The sequence below is a fragment of the Pelophylax lessonae genome, assembly GCF_965119305.1.
Source record: "Pelophylax lessonae genome assembly, chromosome: 1".
Taxonomy (NCBI): domain Eukaryota; kingdom Metazoa; phylum Chordata; class Amphibia; order Anura; family Ranidae; genus Pelophylax; species Pelophylax lessonae.
This window is the reverse complement of record NC_138768.1, coordinates 471,120,724-471,143,345: the sequence shown is the minus strand read 5'-3', so window position 1 is coordinate 471,143,345 and position 22,622 is coordinate 471,120,724. Positions and strand designations below refer to the sequence as shown.

Genomic DNA, 22,622 nt, shown 5'->3' with positions numbered 1-22,622 from the left:
CTTAATTCCATTATAATTATTATACAAAATTAATGATCACATTACACAAGTTAGCATTAAAACCATAAGGGTTGTCTGTAGCATACCAACCCCCCAAAAATAGTACCGCAGATGTTTTAACCAGCATTTGGCCTTATAGATTTCCTGTACAATGGGCAGTCAGGCACCAGAATACGATAAAATCAGTTCATTTCACCATTGCACAGTATAATTCATAGAATGCAGGAATAGATGTGCTAGTACAGAGCTCTGTAGGCTCAGGTGCTTTCCAGCAATTTATGAAAGGTGAGAGTTCAGTTCTTCTCACAGTAATAAATTACCATAGCTCTGTGTCCTTGTAGCATGTAGCCAATTGATGCAAATGTAATGATTAAACAGGTGCTGTGTTCAACAAGGAACAACAGATACAAGGAATAAGCTTCTCTTTCAGTTTATACTGTCCACAATTGACAACTGCTGTAACACTGTATCCTTGAGGCAGTTGCACAGATGTAACAATCCAGTACTCTATTGACTCTATACTCTAAAAACATCTGGTACAGATTCCGAGCTTCTGTATAAGGTTCTGTGCACATCTGCGTTATACGGAAAAAACACGTCACTCTTACATAGTTACATAGGGCCTGATTCATAGTACAGCGAATTGGTGTTTTGGCGGGTTTTTTGCGAACCGGCGAATTCGTACGTCAGAATTGGTATTCAGAGAACGGCGGGTGGACAATAACGCCTAGTGTGATATTCATTAAGATGCAACAAGGTCAGAGCGTGACTTAAAAACACGCCAGCTAAAAGCTCGACTAAAGTTTTGCCAAATTTTCCCCTGTACCCCCAAAAATCCCAAATCACTGTGGAAGGTGTGGAAAACAATTTGGAGATGACTGGCTTTTAAAAAATGTCAAAAACTGACTTAGAAAGAGAGATATCTGCAAAAGTGTAGAAAGGTTAAAAAGCTCCTCCAGCCCCGAGCTGCGAACGCGCGAATGTGCGCATGCGCAACGCCAAATAGGCTCAAAAAATTCCACCAGCGCGATTTTGGGCAATATTTATTTTGAATACCGATTGAAAATCCGCTGGCTCGCCCATAGAAAATGGAAAAAAACGGCGGAATTGGAAAAACATGCACACTTCCAACAAGGGATCCCTTAGTAAACACCATCACATTCCATCACCTTTCCTGATAACTCTGAAATCATAACAGTGAAATCTACAGTGTTTATATAGAACCTCCACATTATCTGAAAAAACCCACAAAATATTACATTGGGGAACGGGTACTCAGATAGAACAAAAATAGATGTAAAACATATTTAAAAGACAGATTATAAGCATCTCACACATATCAAAGAAATGTCACAATTTTGCCAATATTTTATGTGATTCAAAAGAATGTTTTTCTAAATATATTGCAAATACTACCTTTTCTTCCATATGGGTATGGCCAAGTGTTAGCATTTGACTACACATTTAACTGAAGGTATATATATATATATATATATCCCCATACTTGGCTAATTAGCAAAGTATGCCCAACAAACAAATATAGCTTTAGCTCACAATATTGCTACATATTGACTTTATGTGGCATCTTTTGTATTTTGTTCATGTCTTTAGATTAAAAGTTTGCTGATACAAATGCCTTTTTCAAACATGAACAAAATTAATGATGTGAACATCTGGAGGTTTGGAGACCTCCAAGTGTTGCCCATACAGAGGGCTCCTTCTGGATTCGAACTTACAAACCTACAGCAGGAAGGCAGACTCCCTAATGATTGTGCTATTTCTCAGTGAGCGTTGGGTGTTTTCCTCATGCCGTCAAAATGCTCACATGGGAACAGGGGCCATTGAACTGAATAGGATTGGATTTTTTGGCTGTTTTGGGAGTTGATCCTTGAGCTGTACAAATCCCCCTCAAACGCCCCCAAACGGGCTACGTTCACATGTAGGTGTTGTGGTCTGTTTTTGGGGCTTTTTTAGGTGATTTCATATAAAAATGCCTGCCCAAAAAAATGCATGTCAAAACGCCTGGCAAAACGCCAGCAAAAACGCCCATAAGAACGCCTGATATAATTGCCACGCCAAGATTAGGGATGTTCATGAGTGATGAGTCAGATTGTTGGCTTACATATCTGTTCAATCGTCACAATCTCACTTCCCAAATCCCAAAAGGTGTGTTTCAATTGTTTCCCTAAATATATATTTCTCTCTCTCTCTCGCTCTCTCATGTAATTGTATATATATGTATGTATTCCTGTATCTAAACATTCTAAATAATGACTAGCAAACTTGAAGAGAGAATTTTATCAATTCACATATATACACACCTACATACATACATACATGTATTTGGGCTGTTTAGGTCTCTCTCCTCCTCCTCATTTCTATTTCCCTTTTTTTTCCAACTGAGCATGCTCCAAAACACACAGGACACACACAGTTAAATTTTTGCCTGGGAGTTACCATTCTGGGTGTGTGTTTGCTTTGATTATATATAGCTCACTCAGACAGCAGGAAAGATTTGACCTAGGAAGAGGTCCAATATATTGTGTGTCACATGCTTTATGGTTAACATTTGGGGGCCTTTGTTATTTATGGAGGTGGGATTTGGCTGTGTTGTGTGTTGACTCTCTGTAAGTATTTATTGCTGTTAACATAATTGTGTATTGTTCTGTCAATCTGCACATGCATCTGTAGATTATGGGCTCTTTGTCGATGTATATGGTCTAAATGTTGTACAAAGGTTGTTTTTTTTGTTTTAAAAATCCAAATCTGTGGCTTCAATGGGATACTGTGGAGACTGTGCCAAAAATATGTTATGTGAAATGTTTGAGCTGTGTATTTGTGTAATAAACAGCATGTTTCAAATCTTTTTTTCAAATGTCTTCATGTGTCTAAATAAAGTTTTCTGGTGTCCACAAATGTATGTATTTGTATTTATTGTTTTAAGTTAAATATGCTTAATGGTTGTGTAAGGTGACTATTGTTTGCGAATTCGCTAATATACAAAACCGCGTTCTCACATTTGTACATGCAACCGGAAACGAAACTATTGGTGAGTGCACACGTTTCCGGAAATTGTCCAGGCCCTCTCGCAAGTTTGTGCATCATGGCTCCTGCACTCTTTACTGCCGAAATTGTGGCATTTGTGTGTAAGGTAAGGAGGGGGGGGAGGGTGAATGTGCGAGATGGGGGATGGTGGGTCGCTTATCTAGCGGGTGTGCAATTAACTTTTGGTCTGCTGATCTGCGCATGCACTTTCTGCCTATTAGATGTGATCTAGAAGCTTCCTGTTATAGAAACTTCCTAGATGTGAACCTGTTCCCTACACACATATATATATATATATATATATATATATATATATATATATATAATATAATTTTATTTTTGGGTATATAATATATATATATAGTATATAATGTGTATGTGTGTGTATGTATGTGTGTATATATATATATACACACACACACACACAATATATATATATTATAGACAATATATATATATATATATATTATATACAATATATATACATTATATACAATATGTATACATTATATAAAATCTATATATTTTATACATATATAGAATATATTATATACCATATATTAGTGTATATAATAGGGAACAGGTTCACATCTCTGAACTTTCTATATAGATATAGATAGGCATACCCTGCTTTAAGTACACTCACTTTACATACACTCGTGAGTAAGGACACAGCTTGTTCAGCTTGTCATGACACTGCTCACAAACCATAAGTGACAGGGATAACAAACTTAGGGAGCAACGAGAGGGTACCCAGGACTACACTATATCCATTTTGTGGCTGGCCAGCTTGCCTAGGTAATCTATCATGTCATAGTCCTGGATCCCCTTAACATGCTCCCACATGGTTTGGGAGCAAGGCCATGTCAATGTGGCCAAAATTTCCTATGGAGCTGGTGTATTTTCATGCATTGAGAAAAGAAAAAAGGGATTGCTTCACTATAAGTACATTTTCGGTTTACATACATGCCCTGGTCCCATTGTGTACTTAAAGTGGGGTATGCCTGTATATAGATAGATTTGATTAGTTTATACTTTTACACGAAATTAAACACAATTATCTGTGACAGATTGCTATGACGCTTTGGAATCTGTCTAGATAAAGACAAATGTATTGCCCCTTTTCATATATGCAAGATTATAAACATTATATTCCCTAAATACATAATGCCAAAAATTATTGCCTTAAATACATCCATACGCACTGCAAGCTCTGCACCGTTTGTCTTGTCGGAGACTCGCCATCATAAGCTGGATCTGCACACAGCAGCTAATTTGTTCACCTGAGATGGAATCAGTGCTCCCAAAAATATGGACTGGTCATGTCTTCAAAGGATTGCATTGGACAAATCACCTCTAAACTAAACACATGAGTGTATAATCACTTGTCTTAATGGATAACATTCCCAACACACGCATCTCACACTGCCATATGTGTTTCAATGGGGGTGTCCATTGCAAGTTAAATACGCCCCCAGATCCCATTGCTTTGTTAATTTACAGATATAACTGGAATCTGTTGGCACTGCTGGCCACCACTATGCCATCAAATTCTGCTGGGGACCTTTAAAAAGGATTATGTGTGATTGTGTGGATAATTCTGACACATTAAATTCACATCTCCCACATCCCATGTGCTCCTCTTGCAGGAATTGCGATTCCAGGGTAATTCAGCACAGCATAATGAACAGACACACCCAATCAGACAGCTCATGTTAAAAGGGACCTGAAAAGCAATCTGCATGGCTTGCTTTTCCAAGCATTGGCTAGTTTAGTGAGCCTGGACTAATAACAGTCACTGTAATGCTACCCATACTGCTGTCCTTTTAACATGGTGACAAAAGTTGATACCTATGCTACATGTGTGTAAAGTTACTTGCACCCTGCTAAATGGACAGCAATAAGGTTGTAAATACAGTTACTGTAATTAACATGCCAAGGGCTATGAATTGTACATGTATTCTAGCTAAATATAGCAGCTTCATTAGGAAAGATTTAATTTACATCTCTCTTATCTCCATCTCTGCTGCATGTTATTTTGGCAGAGGAATTCTATCCCATCAGCAGAGGAAGCACAAGGCTGTGCAGTGATGGACAGTGCACCCTGTGTACCCATTGGCTAAGGAGGCAGCAGGAAGTGGATCAGCCTGCCTCCTGTTACCTCCTCAGCCAATGAGTAGCTGAAAGGCTGAAAGGCTGAAAGGCTCTTAAGTCCCTTCCTCCTAACATCTCTGGAGTCCCAGGCCTTCCAGCTAGTTGAGTGTGCTTACTATGCATTTATCCTTCGGCGCTTCTCCTGCCTTATGTGTCAACTGGCTACTGTCTCCTGCACACTTCATGGATGGCGGGTCCGGGGCCCCTACAGGCACTCAGGCCCCCTACATGTGTATTGGCTGTCCCCCCCTGATGGCGGCCCTGGGTGTGTAATGAAAGGACAATTGTCAAAATGTCTAGATCATGTAGAGGAAATCACCAGTTGGGGCAACCTATGTCATGGAGGTAGATTTGGACATCGATGTCTATGTATCACCAGAAATGGGATTCTTTGTTCTACAAAATCTCAAAGACGACCTAGCATGTTTGTGTAAGACTGTACTTTTTTGGACATACTTGGACTCAAACATACATTGCTCTTTCCACAGCTCCTCCTCCTCTGGGGGTATGATCAGGTGAACATGCATCTTCACCAAAAGTACAAGATGATGTGTCGTCTCCGGATGAGGCTGCTGCGGAGATTTAACTTCCTGCCTCTTGTGGTGGATCTTGTGGTGTGATGCCAAAAGGCGCTCACCCAGGCTCCTGAAAAAGGCTGTGGAGCAAATCTCCGGTAAGTAAAAATATACATGACATGTGACCAGATAGGTTACAATTTTGTGGGTAGGTGGACATGTGTTTAGGTATACAACAACACAAATACCAACAACCCCCCCCCTCCCCTCCCTCTCGCTCCTACCTTTCCTACCTCCATCAAGTGTCTCTTCACAACCTTTAATACTACTATGTACATGATTTATTTTTTATGTTTATTTTTTCTCTTCTGCTTCTAGCAAAAGCGGACGGGCGACACCCTCTTGTACTTTTGGTGAAGAAGGGGAGGAGGAGGACTGCCACATTGAACTATGCCTTCAGAGGCAGCGAGCCATTTGAGCTGCTACAAATTGTGGATCGTAAGTAGAAAAATGTACATTGTAGAAATGTCTAATCTCTAATCACATTTCACAGAGCCCCCTTTACATCGGAGTCTCCAGACTTACTACACTGTAAGAGGGAAGTGTGAAGACTCTGATGTAAGGAGAGTTCTGGGAACCATTATTTGAAGGGGAAAGCTGGGGACTCTGGTGTAAAAGGGAACTCTGTGGTCACCAAAGCTCCCCCATACATCTGAGATGACAGAGACCCCCTTACACTTCCCTTCCTCAGTCCACCACAGTCAAGGGCACAACAAGTCCCAACACAGAAGGCTACCTGCTTGGACTTGTACTGCTCTCTGTAGGGGACTAAGGAACTACTGCCTGCTATGCGAAGACTTGTAGTGCCCTCTGTTAGGGACTAAGGATTCCTCAGTCCTCCACATTCTAGGGCACTATAAGTCCCAGCATAGTGGGCTGTCATACCTCAGTCCCTCACAGCTCGGGGCAAAAACAACAGAGTTAAACATCTAAAGGACAACTCCAAACCAAACTAACAATAATGGACAGAGTCCATATGCTCTATAATGTCAAAGACCCGCTACCCCTCACCTTCCACCTCGGGTGCTGTCATTGTGTAGGGCAGAGGGCTCCATCTCCACCATGTTTGGCTTTCATGTCAGATATGCAGGACTTGCTCAGCTCCACTCTCTTCCCTGGCAACTGACTCTGGCGTCATTGGGGGTCTTTTCTCCTCTAGAAAACACCCAGGGGCCCTCTCCTTGTCCACCAGCCACCCAGGGCCTTCTTCTCCTCCTCCTCCACCAACCATTTTCGGACTCTTCCAACTTCCCTGGGGCTACTCACCCCTTTGCATAGTAGACACCACAAATCTATGAGCAGCCTGCAAAATATCAAGTCTGGGCCTGGTTACCTGTATGTTCTGGATCCAGGGCGGAGCTCTCCTCCCAGAGCAACAACCGATGATAGCAGAGTGAGTTGACCAGGCAGTAACTTCCTACTGGTGCAGGTACACACCTACCGATTCCTCAACATCTTAGGATAACATGATCAGACGGCCAATCCCCAGTCAGAGAAGGAGGAGTAAATGTCAGCGGACAACAGACACCTGGCAGACGCAGTGAAGGGACTGCAGGACACTGCTGCAAATTTTAGATCCGAGGATTGAAAGCAATCTTTTACTTGGGCGATTTCCCTGACTGCGCCCTTCGAAATGTTGGTGCTCCACCACTGGCCGCAAGGCCCCTGTAGGTGCGAGGCCTTAGGCGACCGCTTAATTTGCATGGTGCCCTCCTGTTTTAAAACATGCTCAATGCATCTCATTGGTGTAAGTGCACTTCTATGTTCTGAATTGTAGGGGCATTGAGTATGGTGCTAGCATGATGAGAGGTTACTGCCTATTTGTGTCCATAAATAATATATAATGTATTATTTTTGATGTTTTTTTTTTTTTTTATTTTTTTAGAAACCAGTGATGAGGATCTTGAGCCTCAGACTTCTCAGGCCCACTGTAAGTAATGTGGATGTGCTGTTGTGTTGTGTATTAGATCGAACTTGGAGGAATGATTGTTTGTTTTGTTTTCAATTGTGGTTGATGTAACTTCAGCAAGAGAGGAGCCTCAGGCAGGGCCAAGTCGCCTGGATCCGGGCCAGGAAGACACTGTTGCCCAAGAAGAGGCCAATTGGTCATTGACTAATGAGGACCTGGGCTCTCCTCAAATGGGAAGTAAGTATTCTACATGTGTTTGTGTGTTCAATGTGTCCTGGGAAATATAAGGGCTGTAATATATATATATTTTGACATTGGGGTTATGTAGCAGCTGACATTGAGGATGTTTGTTGTGGAGGACTGGGGAAGAGGGGCCGCTGCTTACCCAGTCCACTGTAACTACTACCTTCAATGTTTCCCGACTACTTTCTGTGTGCCTTTATCAAATAGCTTTTGTTCAAGGATTGTATCCGTGTCTTTGTGTTTCTAGGAGATACGACACCATCCCCCCATGAAGGGACACCATCCCCCCATGAAGGGTCTCCCCCATCCTCCCCCAATCCAGGGGTGGAGGCAGATGATGTTAGTGGCTCCCCTGAACTAGTCTGTAAGTACCTAAAATTAGATTATCACATGTATTGTGTGTGCTAGGATGATGTGTATCTAGGATAATCTAAGTTGGAGTCAAAGCAAGTGTAGTTTTGCTATATGTGACAGGAAGGTTGGTCATGAAAGACTCTTGCTTAACCTTCATGTTTGAAAGGTGGTTTTGGGGAGCATTACAGGACATGTTATTTTTTTAAAGTTTTCTCAAGCCACCCTATTCTAAATTGGTGTTAGATTCTCTACATTGGAAATGGTGTGCTTTGTACTTGTAAATTTTTTGGGGACATTGTAATTTACTCATGTCCTGATTTAGTCAACACTGAAAATGTGTGTTTATCAATCTTTCATAAATACTCTTCCTCGGTAATGTACCACATTCCAGTTCACAATTTGTGTTCTTTTTGTGCAGTTTCTCCTGAGCCAGCAAGCCCATCCTGTTCGGGGGGCCAAAAAAAAATGTGATGATGGTAAGTTGTGTGCTTTTGCAGTAATGTGTCTACTTAGTAAGTGGAGAAATGCTAACTGTGTATGTTCAAGTTGTTCAGGCTTCAAGTTGTTCTAAAGGCAGCAGGTTCTTTATGTGAATGCATTCTATGCATTAGTATTCCAAGTGATAGGTGTGCATATTCCCCCAAAGACTTACTGGGACCATTTTCTTACTGTCTAAAATTTTGCACAAATACTTGTCTGGAACAGACTCCCCCTCCTCCTTAACTGAGGTGACAGCATGCCAATATTGCCTCCTGATGCTGTCACTCCTAATCATTGAGACCATCAGAAGGGAGGGGGGCAAGGCTGGCTCACAGCCTAGTGCCTGAACAGGCACAGGGTGCTTGGCTTCATCTCATGTGCCTCCATAGCAAGCTGCCTGCTGTGGGGTCAACCAACAGGAGGGAGGTGCCTAGAGGTGTGTACAGGGGCCATGTAAAAAGGAGGATTGTGATTTCTCTCGTCCCCAAAAACCTAGAGAGGGTAAGTCTAACCTGATTAGTTTTCCGCAGCCCTCCAAAAATGATATGTTTCCAACACTTAGAACAGGCAGGGCTGAGGCACAAAAAACATCAGAGAAACACAATCAGCACAAAAGCAGGGAGTACGTATCCTTAACGCTACAAGCTTCACCCAGAAGAATGACGCTTGCACTGTACAAATCTGCATCACCACCATATCAATGTCTAAATAAAACTTTCAGGGAAGTGTGGAGGGGTAAGGAGTGGGTGTTATGACTGCGTAACCTACAGTTAGCGTGAGTCCATTTGTTGAGAAACTTTTTCTTCTCTCTTAACACAGCTGGGATGGCGGAAAGGAGATCAGGGGAGCAGACACTTCTGCTCCGTCCAGAACTGTCCCTCAAAATTCCAAAGGGTGAGTCTCTACTATGTGTCAGGTTCAATCTATAGACAGTAAGAGGGAGAGAGAACGCTCCACAGATTCCAATGGTGATAGAGATAAATGTGTGCACATGTATCGTGTTGACCAATTGAACCCAAAACACCTTACATTCTTCAAAATCATTGCTTGTGTTTACGTGCAGAAAAGCCTTTTACTTAGCTTTGGTGGAACTGCTACTAACATTCCAAGCCATCTTATGTAACCTTTTGAACAATTAGAGTTGAAAGTTTGAGTTCAAGGTTTACAACAGCAATTTAGCATATTTGCTTCAGAGTGTTCATAAAAGCCAACCAATAGACTCCTAAGCATATTTGTTGAGGCACATTAATTACAATCCTTGTTAGGATCATTTTGCATAAAACTAATTGTCATGTCTTTTTCTACCCAGGGCACACCCACCTCACCAGCGAGGTAATGCTGGAGTATTTAAAGTGGTGCGGAGAACGAATTATGTTATTGGAGCAGCTGTGTGGGGTGGATCCAGACCCTAAGGAGCCATTTGTGCGTAATGTCACGCCTTTGACTTACCAAAAAAAAGGAAAAAAATAAAAAAAAAATATTTTCTACAAAAATTTTAAAAAATGTTTAGTTAAAAAAAAAATAAAAAATTTTTTGAAAAAAAATATAAAAAAATGTTTACAAAAAAAACCCTTTTTTGGGAGAAAAAAAATATAAAAAAATGTTTACAAAAAACCCTTTTTTGGGAAAAAAATGTAAAAAAATGTTTAAAAAAAAACCTTTTGGGGAAAAAAAAATGTTTACTAAAAAAACCCTTTTTTGGAAAAAAATATGTTTACTAAAAAAAAAAAAAAAACAAAACATAATTTTGGAAAAAAAAAATATTTTTTTTTAATAAAAAGAAAAATAAAAAAATTGTATGTTGCACGTTGCAACACAAATGTTACATTTGAAATTTTGTTCATTATATTATATATTTTAAAAATATATTTTTTTGATGCTACAGTTGGTAGACACCTACATGTGTTATTAAAAAGAGTTTATCTTTTATTACCAAAGTTTTATTTTTGGTGTACACATCGAATGTCTTTTGTGTTGTATTTGTTTAGTCGAGTGGTGTGGTCTGTAATTGTTAGCATGTTGGCTTTGGTTTATGTTATCCTTGAGACTTGTTTTGAAGCTACATTTGAAGGGAGACCTTTTCTTGGGTCATTATGTGAACATTGAGTTTTCCAAATTTAAATGAAATCATATGTTTGGAGATAGAGGAGCACGTGTGTATAAATGCCTACATTAACCAGGGCCCTTACTTGGCCACCAACACTCCTAAAAAAACAAAAATCAAACACAAACTAATCATTTTGCATAAAATTTAATTGCATCACCAAAAAAAACACTATAATAAATCATATTGTGCCACCCTCAAATTAAACCAAAAAATGACCCCACAAATTGGCCAATGTAACAATCATTAACAAAACTAATACAAATAAATAAAAAAACACTGGAAAGGTTCCTGCCATCAAATGTTGGGCCAATAGTCCCATCTGCTCTTGGGTCAGCCTTAGAGTTGTGGTATAGTGGCCCATTATGATCAGATCTTGTGCATGAGGCTGCTGCTGATGCAGGGTGGTGAACCCTGGAAATGTCCCAGACATAAGATCTTGTGCCAATAGTCCAATCTGCTCTGTGCTCAGCCTAAGAATTTGGGGATAGTGTGCCATTACCAGTAAATTTGTTAACTGCTGCCCCGAGGCTATTTGATGCTGCTGGTGGTGCAAGGGTTGTGAAGATGTGTGGGGAGTGGTGGTTGATTGGTTGTTGTGGTCCACGGTGCGGGGGGAAATGGCATGTGGGGCTGTTGACAAAGGGTGATGGCCTGGGTAGGAGTGAAATTCTAAAGGTGTGTAGGGAGTGTATTCAAATGGAAGGGGCATTGTGGAACCAGTGCGCAATGAGGTTGTGCAGGAGGATTGCTCATTGAGGGGTGTGGGAGTCCGAACGGAGTGTGAAGTGCTAGGAGTGGCTACAGGAGGAATTGTCCCATCCCCAGCTGCCTGACAAGTGGCCAACACTGGCATTACCCTCCCACTACCACAACCTGCAGTGGCAGGTGAGTGAGATGTTTGGGAGGGCTCTGCCAATGGGGCATCTTCAGATCCAAACAGGCATTGGCGTGTGGCCAGCACCTGAGTGTCAACACTTTGCTGATCCCGTTGATGCTGGTCTGCTAAAATTACCAGGCTGTTACGCATATCCTGTTGAACCTGTACCATTGTTGCTACAGATTCCTGTATGAGCCCGAGCAGACGTACTACCTCAATAGATTGCTGAGTACGCCTCCTTAACTCATTTTGGATCCGATACTCATCAAGCAGCCTCTCGGCTACATCCAGCATAGATGGACGAGGTTGGGTAGGTGACAATCCCTCTGCATCGAAGGCTACCTGAAAGCAGAAGAAATAGACCAAATCATTATCAAACATCATGACTAAATAGTTCAGATTAGTTTGACAACTTAACACCCCAAGCAGAACGTAGAAAAGTTTGATGTGCTTCTAATAAGTACTTGTTCATTGTAATATTATCCAAGCTAGCAACACTTTTGATAATGGGTACATATTATATTGGTAGGACTAATATGACAAAGGCAAAAAAGTTTCGACATGAAGGTGTTCCCAATTAACCCTGGTGTGGTAGGTTGTTTATGCTTTAGGTAAATCTGTTACTACACCAATGACTTTCTACATCTACGTATGTTGTCTAAAATCTCGCCATCAATCGGCTACAGGACAACCCAACAAAACGATACACATGAATTTGGACCTGGAAAATCAAAGACTGGCCGGACTTTAAAGGTCCTGGATGTTTTTGGAACATTAGTGGCACAACAAATTATAACATAATTCCCTGATGTTCAAGATCGAACTCTTGTTGTGCTGGTGCATCCTCAGAATGTCATAGCACTAATTTAACACACACAATGTAAGCCACATCTAGCCCAAAATCATTACTACCATTGAAATGTTACATGTGCACCTTGTTCCCTTATATCACATACCACTGCACTGGATGCAGAATCGTCGCCAGCTTCTGATCCAACTCCAGCTGCTACGTCAAGAGGGGCCTGATGTTCTTTGAAAAAAAAAACAAAAAAACAAAAAACATGTTTAGTACATAACCTTAGGCAGTAATGATTATGGCCAGATTGCCCTCCTAGCTTCAGGAATGAAGCATTGAGGCCAAACATTCAAAAGTGCTTTCCTGGGCTCATAGGACACTTGCTAAACCCTCACAAAGGTTAAGAAGGCTTGGTCTGAATACTAATGACGGCACCCATTAATGCTGTCAACGGTGTTTTGCAGGGTAAACATCTAAAAGGCAACACTCTTTCAAAAGAAAAAACATGTGTGTTAACGAGGTTAATAAGATTACAAAAAAAATATTAATTTGCTAGACATACCAACACCTTCCTCCAGGCCTTGCTGCACTGGGTGTGTTCCCTGCTGCGGATCTTCTGTAAAGGACATAGCAATATGAGCTATCTTGGAAAGAATAAAAAATACATCTACATTGTTTGGCACAGTATGATATGGGACCTACCAGGAGGAGGGTCAGCACTGATGTCAACACCCGTGAGTTCGTCTGGGTCGCCAAGCTGCATGGGCTGTGGAGGGGCTGAGATCCGTGCTACAGATGAACAAATTGCAGGTTGGGGAAAACAAAAAAAGGACAATTGGAAGGGCAAGTATCAAATTCTATTCATGTCACACATAGGATAGTAGTTCATCTTTTCAAAACAACTCACACAATTGACATCCAAGATAATATCCTACCTCGGTGCAAAGCATCCGAATCTAAGTCCTCTCTGGGAAAGATGGTATCGGGTCCTATGATCTGCAAGAAAGGTAATTGATAATCCCAGAGAGAACTTCGTGCACGTTCATCCAGCCGACCTTGTCGGTCATAAAGACCCTCCGCAGCCCATGCAATTAGCTTCTTCCGAACGGACGCCCAGATGTCGGTGACCTTCTTCTGCACACTGTCACGGTGGTGAGGTGCTTCACCCAGTGCATTTACAGCATCCTGGATTTCATCCCACAATCTGCGCTTCTCGGTTACAGAGCTAACCGCGGCCCTGGTCCCATGTATCGCCTGATATCTGGCCATATAGGCCTGGACCAGGACACAGCACTGATTGTGGGAGAAACGGGGAAGCCGGGATAATGTGGACAAGCTGACTCGGGTGGACGGACCCTCTTCAGGACTACTGTCAGAAGAGCCAGCTTGTCCACTTGGTGTGTTACCACCTCCCCCGGCTTCCTCCTCCGGGATGGGGATGGTGGACTCCCTCATGGATACAGCTGGAGCCTCCCTCACACCAGAGCCAGACAATCTGCCCACCCTGCCCCCCCTGGCCACCCTGCCCCCCATGGCCACCCTGGCCACCCTGCCCCCCCTGGCCATCCTGCCCCTTCTCCTCAGCCTTCCAGTGGGTGGGGCCATGGGAGCACGAGGTGGGCAGAAAATCTGGCTGTCCAGCAGCAGCAAATAGCCCCAAACGCCTAAATCTGAAATGAAAACAGAAAAAAACATGATTTGCAGATTGCTCTTCATATACAGTATAATTAGTGAACAGTTACAGAACACACTTACCTAATGGCACAAACAGATTTGGTTGTGGTTGTGGTGGTGGTGGTGGTCCAAGAGCAGAAGAGGCTGCAAAGAAATTGAAAAAAACACATAAGAAAACGCATATGGGCACAAATCACACGAGGCCCTCCAAACACTTACCTAATGGCACAAACAGACTTGGTTGTGGTGGTGGTGGTGGTGTTGGTGGTGGTGGTCCAAGTGCAGAAGAGGCTGCAAAGAAATTGAAAAAAACACATAAGAAAACGCATATGGGCACAAATCACACGAGGCCCTCCAAACACTTACCTAATGGCACAAACAGACTTGGTTGTGGTTGTGGTGGTGGTGGTGGTGGTGGTCCAAGAGCAGAAGAGGCTGCAAAGAAATTGAAAAAAACACATAAGAAAACGCATATGGGCACAAATCACACGAGGCCCTCCAAACACTTACCTAATGGCACAAACAGACTTGGTTGTGGTTGTGGTGGTGGTGGTGGTCCAAGAGCAGAAGAGGCTGCAAAGAAATTGAAAAAAACACATAAGAAAATGCATATGGGCACAAATCACACGAGGCCCTCCAAAAACTTACCTAATGGCACAAACAGACTTGGTTGTGGTTGTGGTGGTGGTGGTGGTCCAAGAGCAGAAGAGGCTGCAAAGAAATTGAAAAAAACACATAAGAAAACGCATATGGGCACAAATCACACGAGGCCCTCCAAACACTTACCTAATGGCACAAACAGACTTGGTTGTGGTGGTGGTGGTGGTGGTCCAAGAGCAGAAGAGGCTGCAAAGAAATTGAAAAAAACACATAAGAAAACGCATATGGGCACAAATCACACGAGGCCCTCCAAACACTTACCTAATGGCACAAACAGACTTGGTTGTGGTTGTGGTGGTGGTGGTGGTGGTCCAAGAGCAGAAGAGGCTGCAAAGAAATTGAAAAAAACACATAAGAAAACGCATATGGGCACAAATCACACGAGGCCCTCCAAACACTTACCTAATGGCACAAACAGACTTGGTTGTGGTGGTGGTGGTGGTGGTGGTCCAAGAGCAGAAGAGGCTGCAAAGAAATTGAAAAAAACACATAAGAAAACACATATGGGCACAAATCACACGAGGCCCTCCAAACACTTACCTAATGGCACAAACAGACTTGGTTGTGGTGGTGGTGGTGGTCCAAGAGCAGAAGAGGCTGCAAAGAAATTGAAAAAAACACATAAGAAAACGCATATGGGCACAAATCACACGAGGCCCTCCAAACACTTACCTAATGGCACAAACAGACTTGGTTGTGGTGGTCCAAGAGCAGAAGAGGCTGCAAAGAAATTGAAAAAAACACATAAGAAAACGCATATGGGCACAAATCACACGAGGCCCTCCAAACACTTACCTAATGGCACAAACAGACTTGGTTGTGGTGGTGGTGGTGGTGGTGGTGGTCCAAGAGCAGAAGAGGCTGCAAAGAAATTGAAAAAAACACATAAGAAAACGCATATGGGCACAAATCACACGAGGCCCTCCAAACACTTACCTAATGGCACAAACAGACTTGGTTGTGGTTGTGGTGGTGGTGGTGGTGGTCCAAGAGCAGAAGAGGCTGCAAAGAAATTGAAAAAAACACATAAGAAAACGCATATAGGCACAAATCACACGAGGCCCTCCAAACACTTACCTAATGGCACAAACAGACTTGGTTGTGGTGGTGGTGGTGGTCCAAGAGCAGAAGAGGCTGCAAAGAAATTGAAAAAAACACATAAGAAAACGCATATGGGCACAAATCACACGAGGCCCTCCAAACACTTACCTAATGGCACAAACAGACTTGGTTGTGGTTGTGGTGGTGGTGGTGGTGGTCCAAGAGCAGAAGAGGCTGCAAAGAAATTGAAAAAAACACATAAGAAAACGCATATAGGCACAAATCACACGAGGCCCTCCAAACACTTACCTAATGGCACAAACAGACTTGGTTGTGGTGGTGGTGGTGGTGGTCCAAGAGCAGAAGAGGCTGCAAAGAAATTGAAAAAAACACATAAGAAAACGCATATGGGCACAAATCACACGAGGCCCTCCAAACACTTACCTAATGGCACAAACAGACTTGGTGGGGGTGGTGGTGTAATCTTTTATAGGCCAAAGGAGGCTGCAAACATTAAACATACATGAGAAATCGCATGACCTACATACGTGCACATAATAAATTACAGTTATCAGGAAAGCAAAAATGGTGTCTTTGGAAGCTGGGAAGGTAAGGGGGCAGGTTTAGATGCCAAATCTAGACTGCACACCTTTAACAAACATGAGAAAACACATGTCAAAACCACATGCACATGGGGCCAACTGCCAATGATTAAAAGACACTTGAGGGGTTCACAAGCTATTGTGGGTTGGAGGGGATTCACCATAGACAATTTAAGCACACCCAAGATAAGTACAAATTCTCTCCTTCAGTAAACAATAACGGTGAGCAAGAACACACAAACAGACAGATCTATATATATATATATATATATATATATATATATATATATATATATATATATAGAGAGAGAGAGAGAGAGAGAGAGAGAGAGAGAGAGAGAGAGAGAGAGAGAGAATTTGTTGTTTTTTTTTTGGGAGAGAGAGATACAATTGTCTTACCTCAAGATAATGTACGTTGTGGGTCACAGGGTCTTGCTAGCACATAAGAAACATCGATCTATAACATCCAGCAGCCATATTGGCCATGTGCTCCTTTTATAGCTGGCTCACAGGTGTGATAATTAGCGGCCGTTTCTATACATATCTGCGCATTCGCGAATTCGCGCGTTCAAAATGGAGGACGATATCCCAGACGCATTAGATGGTGCAATGTTGGCATTCATCGGTGCCTTGTTTGAGGAGGCCCTAGCACAGGAGGCAGCAGAAGGTGGGGAAGCAGCAGCAGCAGCAGCACCTCCAGCAGCACCTCCAGCAGCACCTCCAGTCCGTGTGCCCTTACCTCACCAGCCACGCATTTTTGCTCCAAGGATCTATTTGGACAAGCTGCGGGATTCTGATGTCAGGAGGAAGTTCCGGCTCGAGCAAGGAACTATTCTCCACCTCTACCAGCTCATAGCAGACAAAATTGAACCGGACACACAGCGCGGCCATGCAGTGCCCGGCATGGCCAGATTGCTGGCCACTTTGTATATTTTAGGGCGTGGCAGCTTCCAAGCCACTTCGGGAAGTATCATGGGCATTAGCCAGCCCACAGTTTCAAGGGTGTTCATGTTGGTCATTAATGCCATAGTCGATATAGTGCCCAATTTTATCCACTGGCCACAGAATGAAAATGAGTGGAATGAAGTCAAGTTGGGTTTCTACCTGCGGGCACACATGCCGCAAATACTAGGGGCAATCAATGGCACCCACGTAGCCATTAGGCCACCAAGGAGCCACGAAGTGGAGTACCGCAACCGCAAGCAGTACCACTCCCTGAACGCCCAATTAGTTTGTGACGCCAAACAGCGCATCATGAGTGTCAACACTGGTCACCCAGGGTCGTGCCATGATTCCAGTATGTTACGAACCAGTACTCTGTACGAGGCATTTGAAAGTGGCCAAATGCCCCAAGGGTGGCTTATTGGTAAAGTATTTTGTCTTAACAACATAAACTGTAAGATTACATAGACATAGGAATAAGCTACATCGGTGTACACCCTGATTTAAGCAAAGCCTACCTAAAATGGATGTGTTAGGAGTTGGCAGGCTGTTCACACACAACCAGATTAGCAGCTTAGCAGCTCACAAAAGAAAGATTTCCAAAGTTGTCTTTGAGTCAAATGAAGGTGGTTAACCAATGTGTAAATGGTGTCCTCTAGCCACCCAAACAAAACCTAGAAATGATTCCAATGGTATTGCCATATCCCCAAAGTACTTTGCATAAGTGAGTCAATATTGGTTTCCTCACTCTAGTTGCAGATATATTCCAGAAGTAAGACCTAGGCTAATGTAATAGGAACAAAATAGGGGCCAAGTTGGAACTTGCAAGAGAAACACACCACTTTGTGTGTCCTTTTTCCCATTTGTATTAGTGATTTAGGCAGTTAGACAGAGTTGAGATGTTTCATATGAGTTTTTGCAAACAGACGAGCAGGTTGTTTAGTAAAATGCATAATTGTCTCCCATTTTGAGGAGTCATCTAAAGTCACATGATATGAAGAACTAATGTATATTTTTCCTTTTTTTCAGGGGATGCTGGTTACCCGCAGCTGACGTGGCTGATGGCTCCAATCAGGTACCCCCAGGGCCCAGCAGAAATGAATTACAACAGGGCCTTGCGGAAAAGCCGGAGTATCATCGAGTTGACCATAGGTCTTCTCAAATCCCGGTTTCTCTGCTTGGCCCGGCCTGGGGGTGAACTCCTGTACTCTCCTACAAAGGCTTCCAAGATCATCCTGGCGTGCTGCGTGTTGCACAACATGTGCGTTGCCCGGGATGAATTTTGGGAGCTGACGGAGGAGAGGGAGCCAGAGGTCCGTCAGCCGGCGGCCCCCAAGCGGCGGATCACCGCTGCAGGTTTTGCCACCCGGAATACCCTGGTTGCTAGCCACTTTACATGTAAGTACTGTAACCGGTCAAGATAGGGCATGTGTATTAATTTGCTAGTTAGCAGAGGTGCCACTCACAGGGAGACAGAGGGTAATTATCATCTGCCAATGACACTTGCCATTGTAGATAAAGTGTAGTCAACATTGGTAAAATTGTGTTACTTGAGCAAAAACATGCACCTCTAACCATAAACATGTTGGTATTGTGAATAGTGGAAAGGGCTGATAAGAGCTGGCAGGTGTTTAGTTGTGTCTATGCCACCTGTGTAGTTATTGATAACATGAACGGCTGCTTGGTATCTTATGGTGTTCTAATTTTCCAGAACGTGAACATCTTGGAATCATGGCATGTACCATGAGAAGCCTGTGGTGATGGGCTGTCTGGCGTCACAGGTGTGTATTCAAATGTTTGCATTAATGATTTCTGGTTTGTGTAAGTTGGCAGAAAATGTGTTATTTCACTCGTGATGTCGAAATTAAATGAAGTTCAGAATGAAGCAAACAGGCATTAAGATGTGATTTTCATAATGAAATGTCTTATCCTTTGTTTTATTTTTCCAGGAGTAGAAACCCACCTTGATGGACTCCACTCATCTTCTTTTGTGGTCAGTGGATATTTGGTAAGGCACATGGCCAAAAGCAGCATCGATGACCAACATGAACACCCTGGAACTTCCAAAGTGGCTTGGAAGCTGACCAGCAACCTGGCCATGCCTGTCCCCTATGAGCTGGTAGAGGTGCAGAATGGATTCTGAACTCTGCATGAAGTTGGGGAAGACATCAGAATCCCGTAGCCATGGAGAAAAGATCGTGGGCTGGTGCTGTAAAGGCACACGGACTGGAGACTGACAATATTATCTTGCTGCATCCCTCCTTATGCTGTCATTCTAGAATAAATAAAGACTTTTGAATGGAACATGTGTTTTTTGTTTTGTGTGGGTGCCTACAGACAAAAGGGCCATACACACTGTAAGATTTAGAGAAGACTTTATCCTTCAGATTGACCTTTTCTATGTAGTGCAAGGGCCTGCCTGATTGCATACAAATTGAAAGTTTAGAGGTTTGACCTCATATTATATGGTTTGGTTAAGTCTACAGGAAAAAGTCTTGAAAAATTCTTAGTGTATGGCCCATTAAGCTGCCAAGGCCGGAGCTTTGCACTTTGCATGCTGCTTGTACTGGTGATGTGAGGGGTTGGAATGTAGAGTAGGGATGTGACAGTGTTGTGTTGAGGTGTGAGGCAAATGTAGTGTTAGACTATGAGGGTCTGTGTTGTTGAAATATGGAGAGAGTCCAATATCAGACACCTATGTTTATTGGTCAAGAAATTGTAAGAACCATGGTAAATATGTAAAGAATTGCATCTCGAGAAAACTAGGACCACACTCATAAAATCAAAATTGTGTTGGTTCCATTAATGTGCTTGAAATTTGGGTAGGACACCCCCCCCCCCCAAATTCAAGATAGTTTAAAAAAACTCAAAAAAAAATGAGAGTGAAAAGAGATCCCAAGTGTAGTGATTGTTGGGATTTGAACCCATGACGTTGTTAACTGCAGTGAAGTTGCAAAGCACTTAGCTATTGTGCAGAATTTTGTTTGGTGGAAAAAAAGGAGTGTGTTAAGGCTAAAAAGCACATATAGCTAAAGTACTAAACATTGTATGGAATCTGGGAAGAAGACCATGGTAAAATTGTGAGGTTTCATCTTGACCTGAAGTAGTGTAGGGGTTTGGTCACTTGCCTTTGCTACTTTCAATCATAAGATCGATTCGACACACAGACAAAATCATAAAACCACTTAAAATGCTGTAAGTTTGCAAGCGCTTCTGAGTGTAACATTATTTAGCAATATATATGATGTAATCCGTTACATTTTTGAAATATAAACAAAAAAAGAAAATAAAAAAGTTAGGTGGAGATGGTAAGCCTCGAACCTACAGCAGAGGGAGATGAATTACAGACATGATGTGTGCACTAATCCACTAGCCCACATCGCTATGTGAAACTGCTATAAGCACGAAGACATAAGTTTGCGAATTTGCGAAGCCTCGATCGTAAGTGAATACCGCTGACGGCGGAATTCATTATTGCTGTTTCACTAGCCAATTCGCCGCAGCGCCAGTTAATTGATTTTAAAGCGGTGAAACTGAAACACGTCATGGATGTCTGAAGCTGCAGTTTCTTTAAATCCGGCCCTGTGTCTCATTGTTTGCTCAGGTGTGGCTGTGTAACAATGCTGAAATCCCCGAATAAGGCGACTGCAGTGAAGCAGTGGGAGCAACGTTGGATTAAAACCTGTCTATGTGGAGGACTTTGGAGAAAGATGCCCCATATTTACTCTTGACATTTCTCTTGCAAAATCCAACCATAGTAAAGCTTTGAGAAGCTAAAGAAGTGGAATATTGAACTGCGCCCTTTTCCCCACTACTTGAAAATGTGTCTTATACCAGCCAAACTATTTCTACAGTGGGGATGACAGTTAAAGAAACTGGGATAACCCTTTTTTGTAAAGACTTATATCTCTGGAATTCCTCTGCAGCCATGGTTATTGTTTTTTTTTTTTTCTAAAAGCATCATCCTGGTAAATGCCAATTGTACTGTAAATAAGCACTTCTAACAATAAAATTGTAAACCTAAAGAGTAAAGGAAACTCGTATTAAGGGGATTTAAAGGTGAACTGGCCTCATTTTGTTGTGCCACTAAATTGCCTACTGTATGGCCAACATTACTAACCTGTGTAAGAAACTTCAGGTAAAAATATATTCTCACAACCTACCTATGCCACCTGTTCTTTCACACAAATGTCTGTTTTCACTACCCATGGCTGGCACAGTATTAAGTACCTGAATGCTGATTTTCCATCTGAGATATATTGACCATATGGAATAATGGCAGTTTGCCCAGCATGTGTGCTGGGATGGAGAGAAGCCTATTTTAACATTATTTAATGTATAACATTATGTAGGGCTTGCAATTGCAATTTGCTGCTTTATTTACAAGAAAGAGAATCTTAAAGTGATTGGAAAGCTATATTTTCTAAAATAACAAATGTTATACTTGCCTGCCCTGTGCAATAGTTGTGCACAGAGCAGCCCCTATCCTCCCCTTCTTGGGTCTGCCACCGGGGATTTTGGCGGCACCCCCACCCACCAAGTGCCCCCATTGCAACCTGCATGCTATGGGGGCACTTGTGCAGGCTCGCGTGTGTCCATAGAAAGACCCCCCCTCGACACTGGCTGTGATTGGCAACAGCGGGAGCAAATAGCTGTGTGCTGAGCCAATGAGGAGGGAAAGACCGCTGCTCTCAAACACATTGCTTCAATTGAGATCGAGCTTAGGTATGTATAAAGGAGAGGGGCTCTGGGGAGCTGGGTAAAAAACCTGCAGCCTTTAAACAACTTTAATTGGAATGCATGTGTAAGAAGCCTTAAACATAGATGTTTTGCTTCATGTTGGTTTAAAGTGATTGTAAAGTCACCTGTTATACTTACTTGCTCTTTGCAGTTGGTTTTGCACATAGCAGCCAGGATCTTCCTCTTCTCGGGTCCTTCTTCTGTGCTCCTGGCCCCTCCCTCCTGTTGAGTGCTCCCACAGCAAGCAGCTTGCTCTGGGGGCACACAAGTCGATTCTGACACAGAGCCACGACCCAGCCCCGCCCCCCACTCTCACCTAATTGGCTGGCTGACTGACCGCAGCTGGAGCCAATAGTGCTGTGCTGCTGTCTCAGTCAACGAAGAGGGGAGTCTCAGGCAGCTGAGAAACTCATGCAACATTGC

At 42.7% G+C, this 22,622-nt stretch overlaps 1 protein-coding gene across 1 annotated transcript in view; it reads left to right on the top strand.

The window, feature by feature from the left end:
• LOC309546978 (mediator of RNA polymerase II transcription subunit 16-like) overlaps nt 1-21,354 on the top strand; it is a 48,681-nt gene extending 27,327 nt beyond the window's left edge. Inside the window, exon 11 of the mRNA XM_082246746.1 lies at nt 21,064-21,354. Within this exon, the coding sequence (XP_082102872.1) occupies nt 21,064-21,190 (127 nt within the window). The 3' untranslated portion in view covers nt 21,191-21,354. The remainder of the gene's footprint in view (nt 1-21,063) is intronic.
• The last annotated feature ends 1,268 nt before the right edge of the window (nt 21,355-22,622 follow it).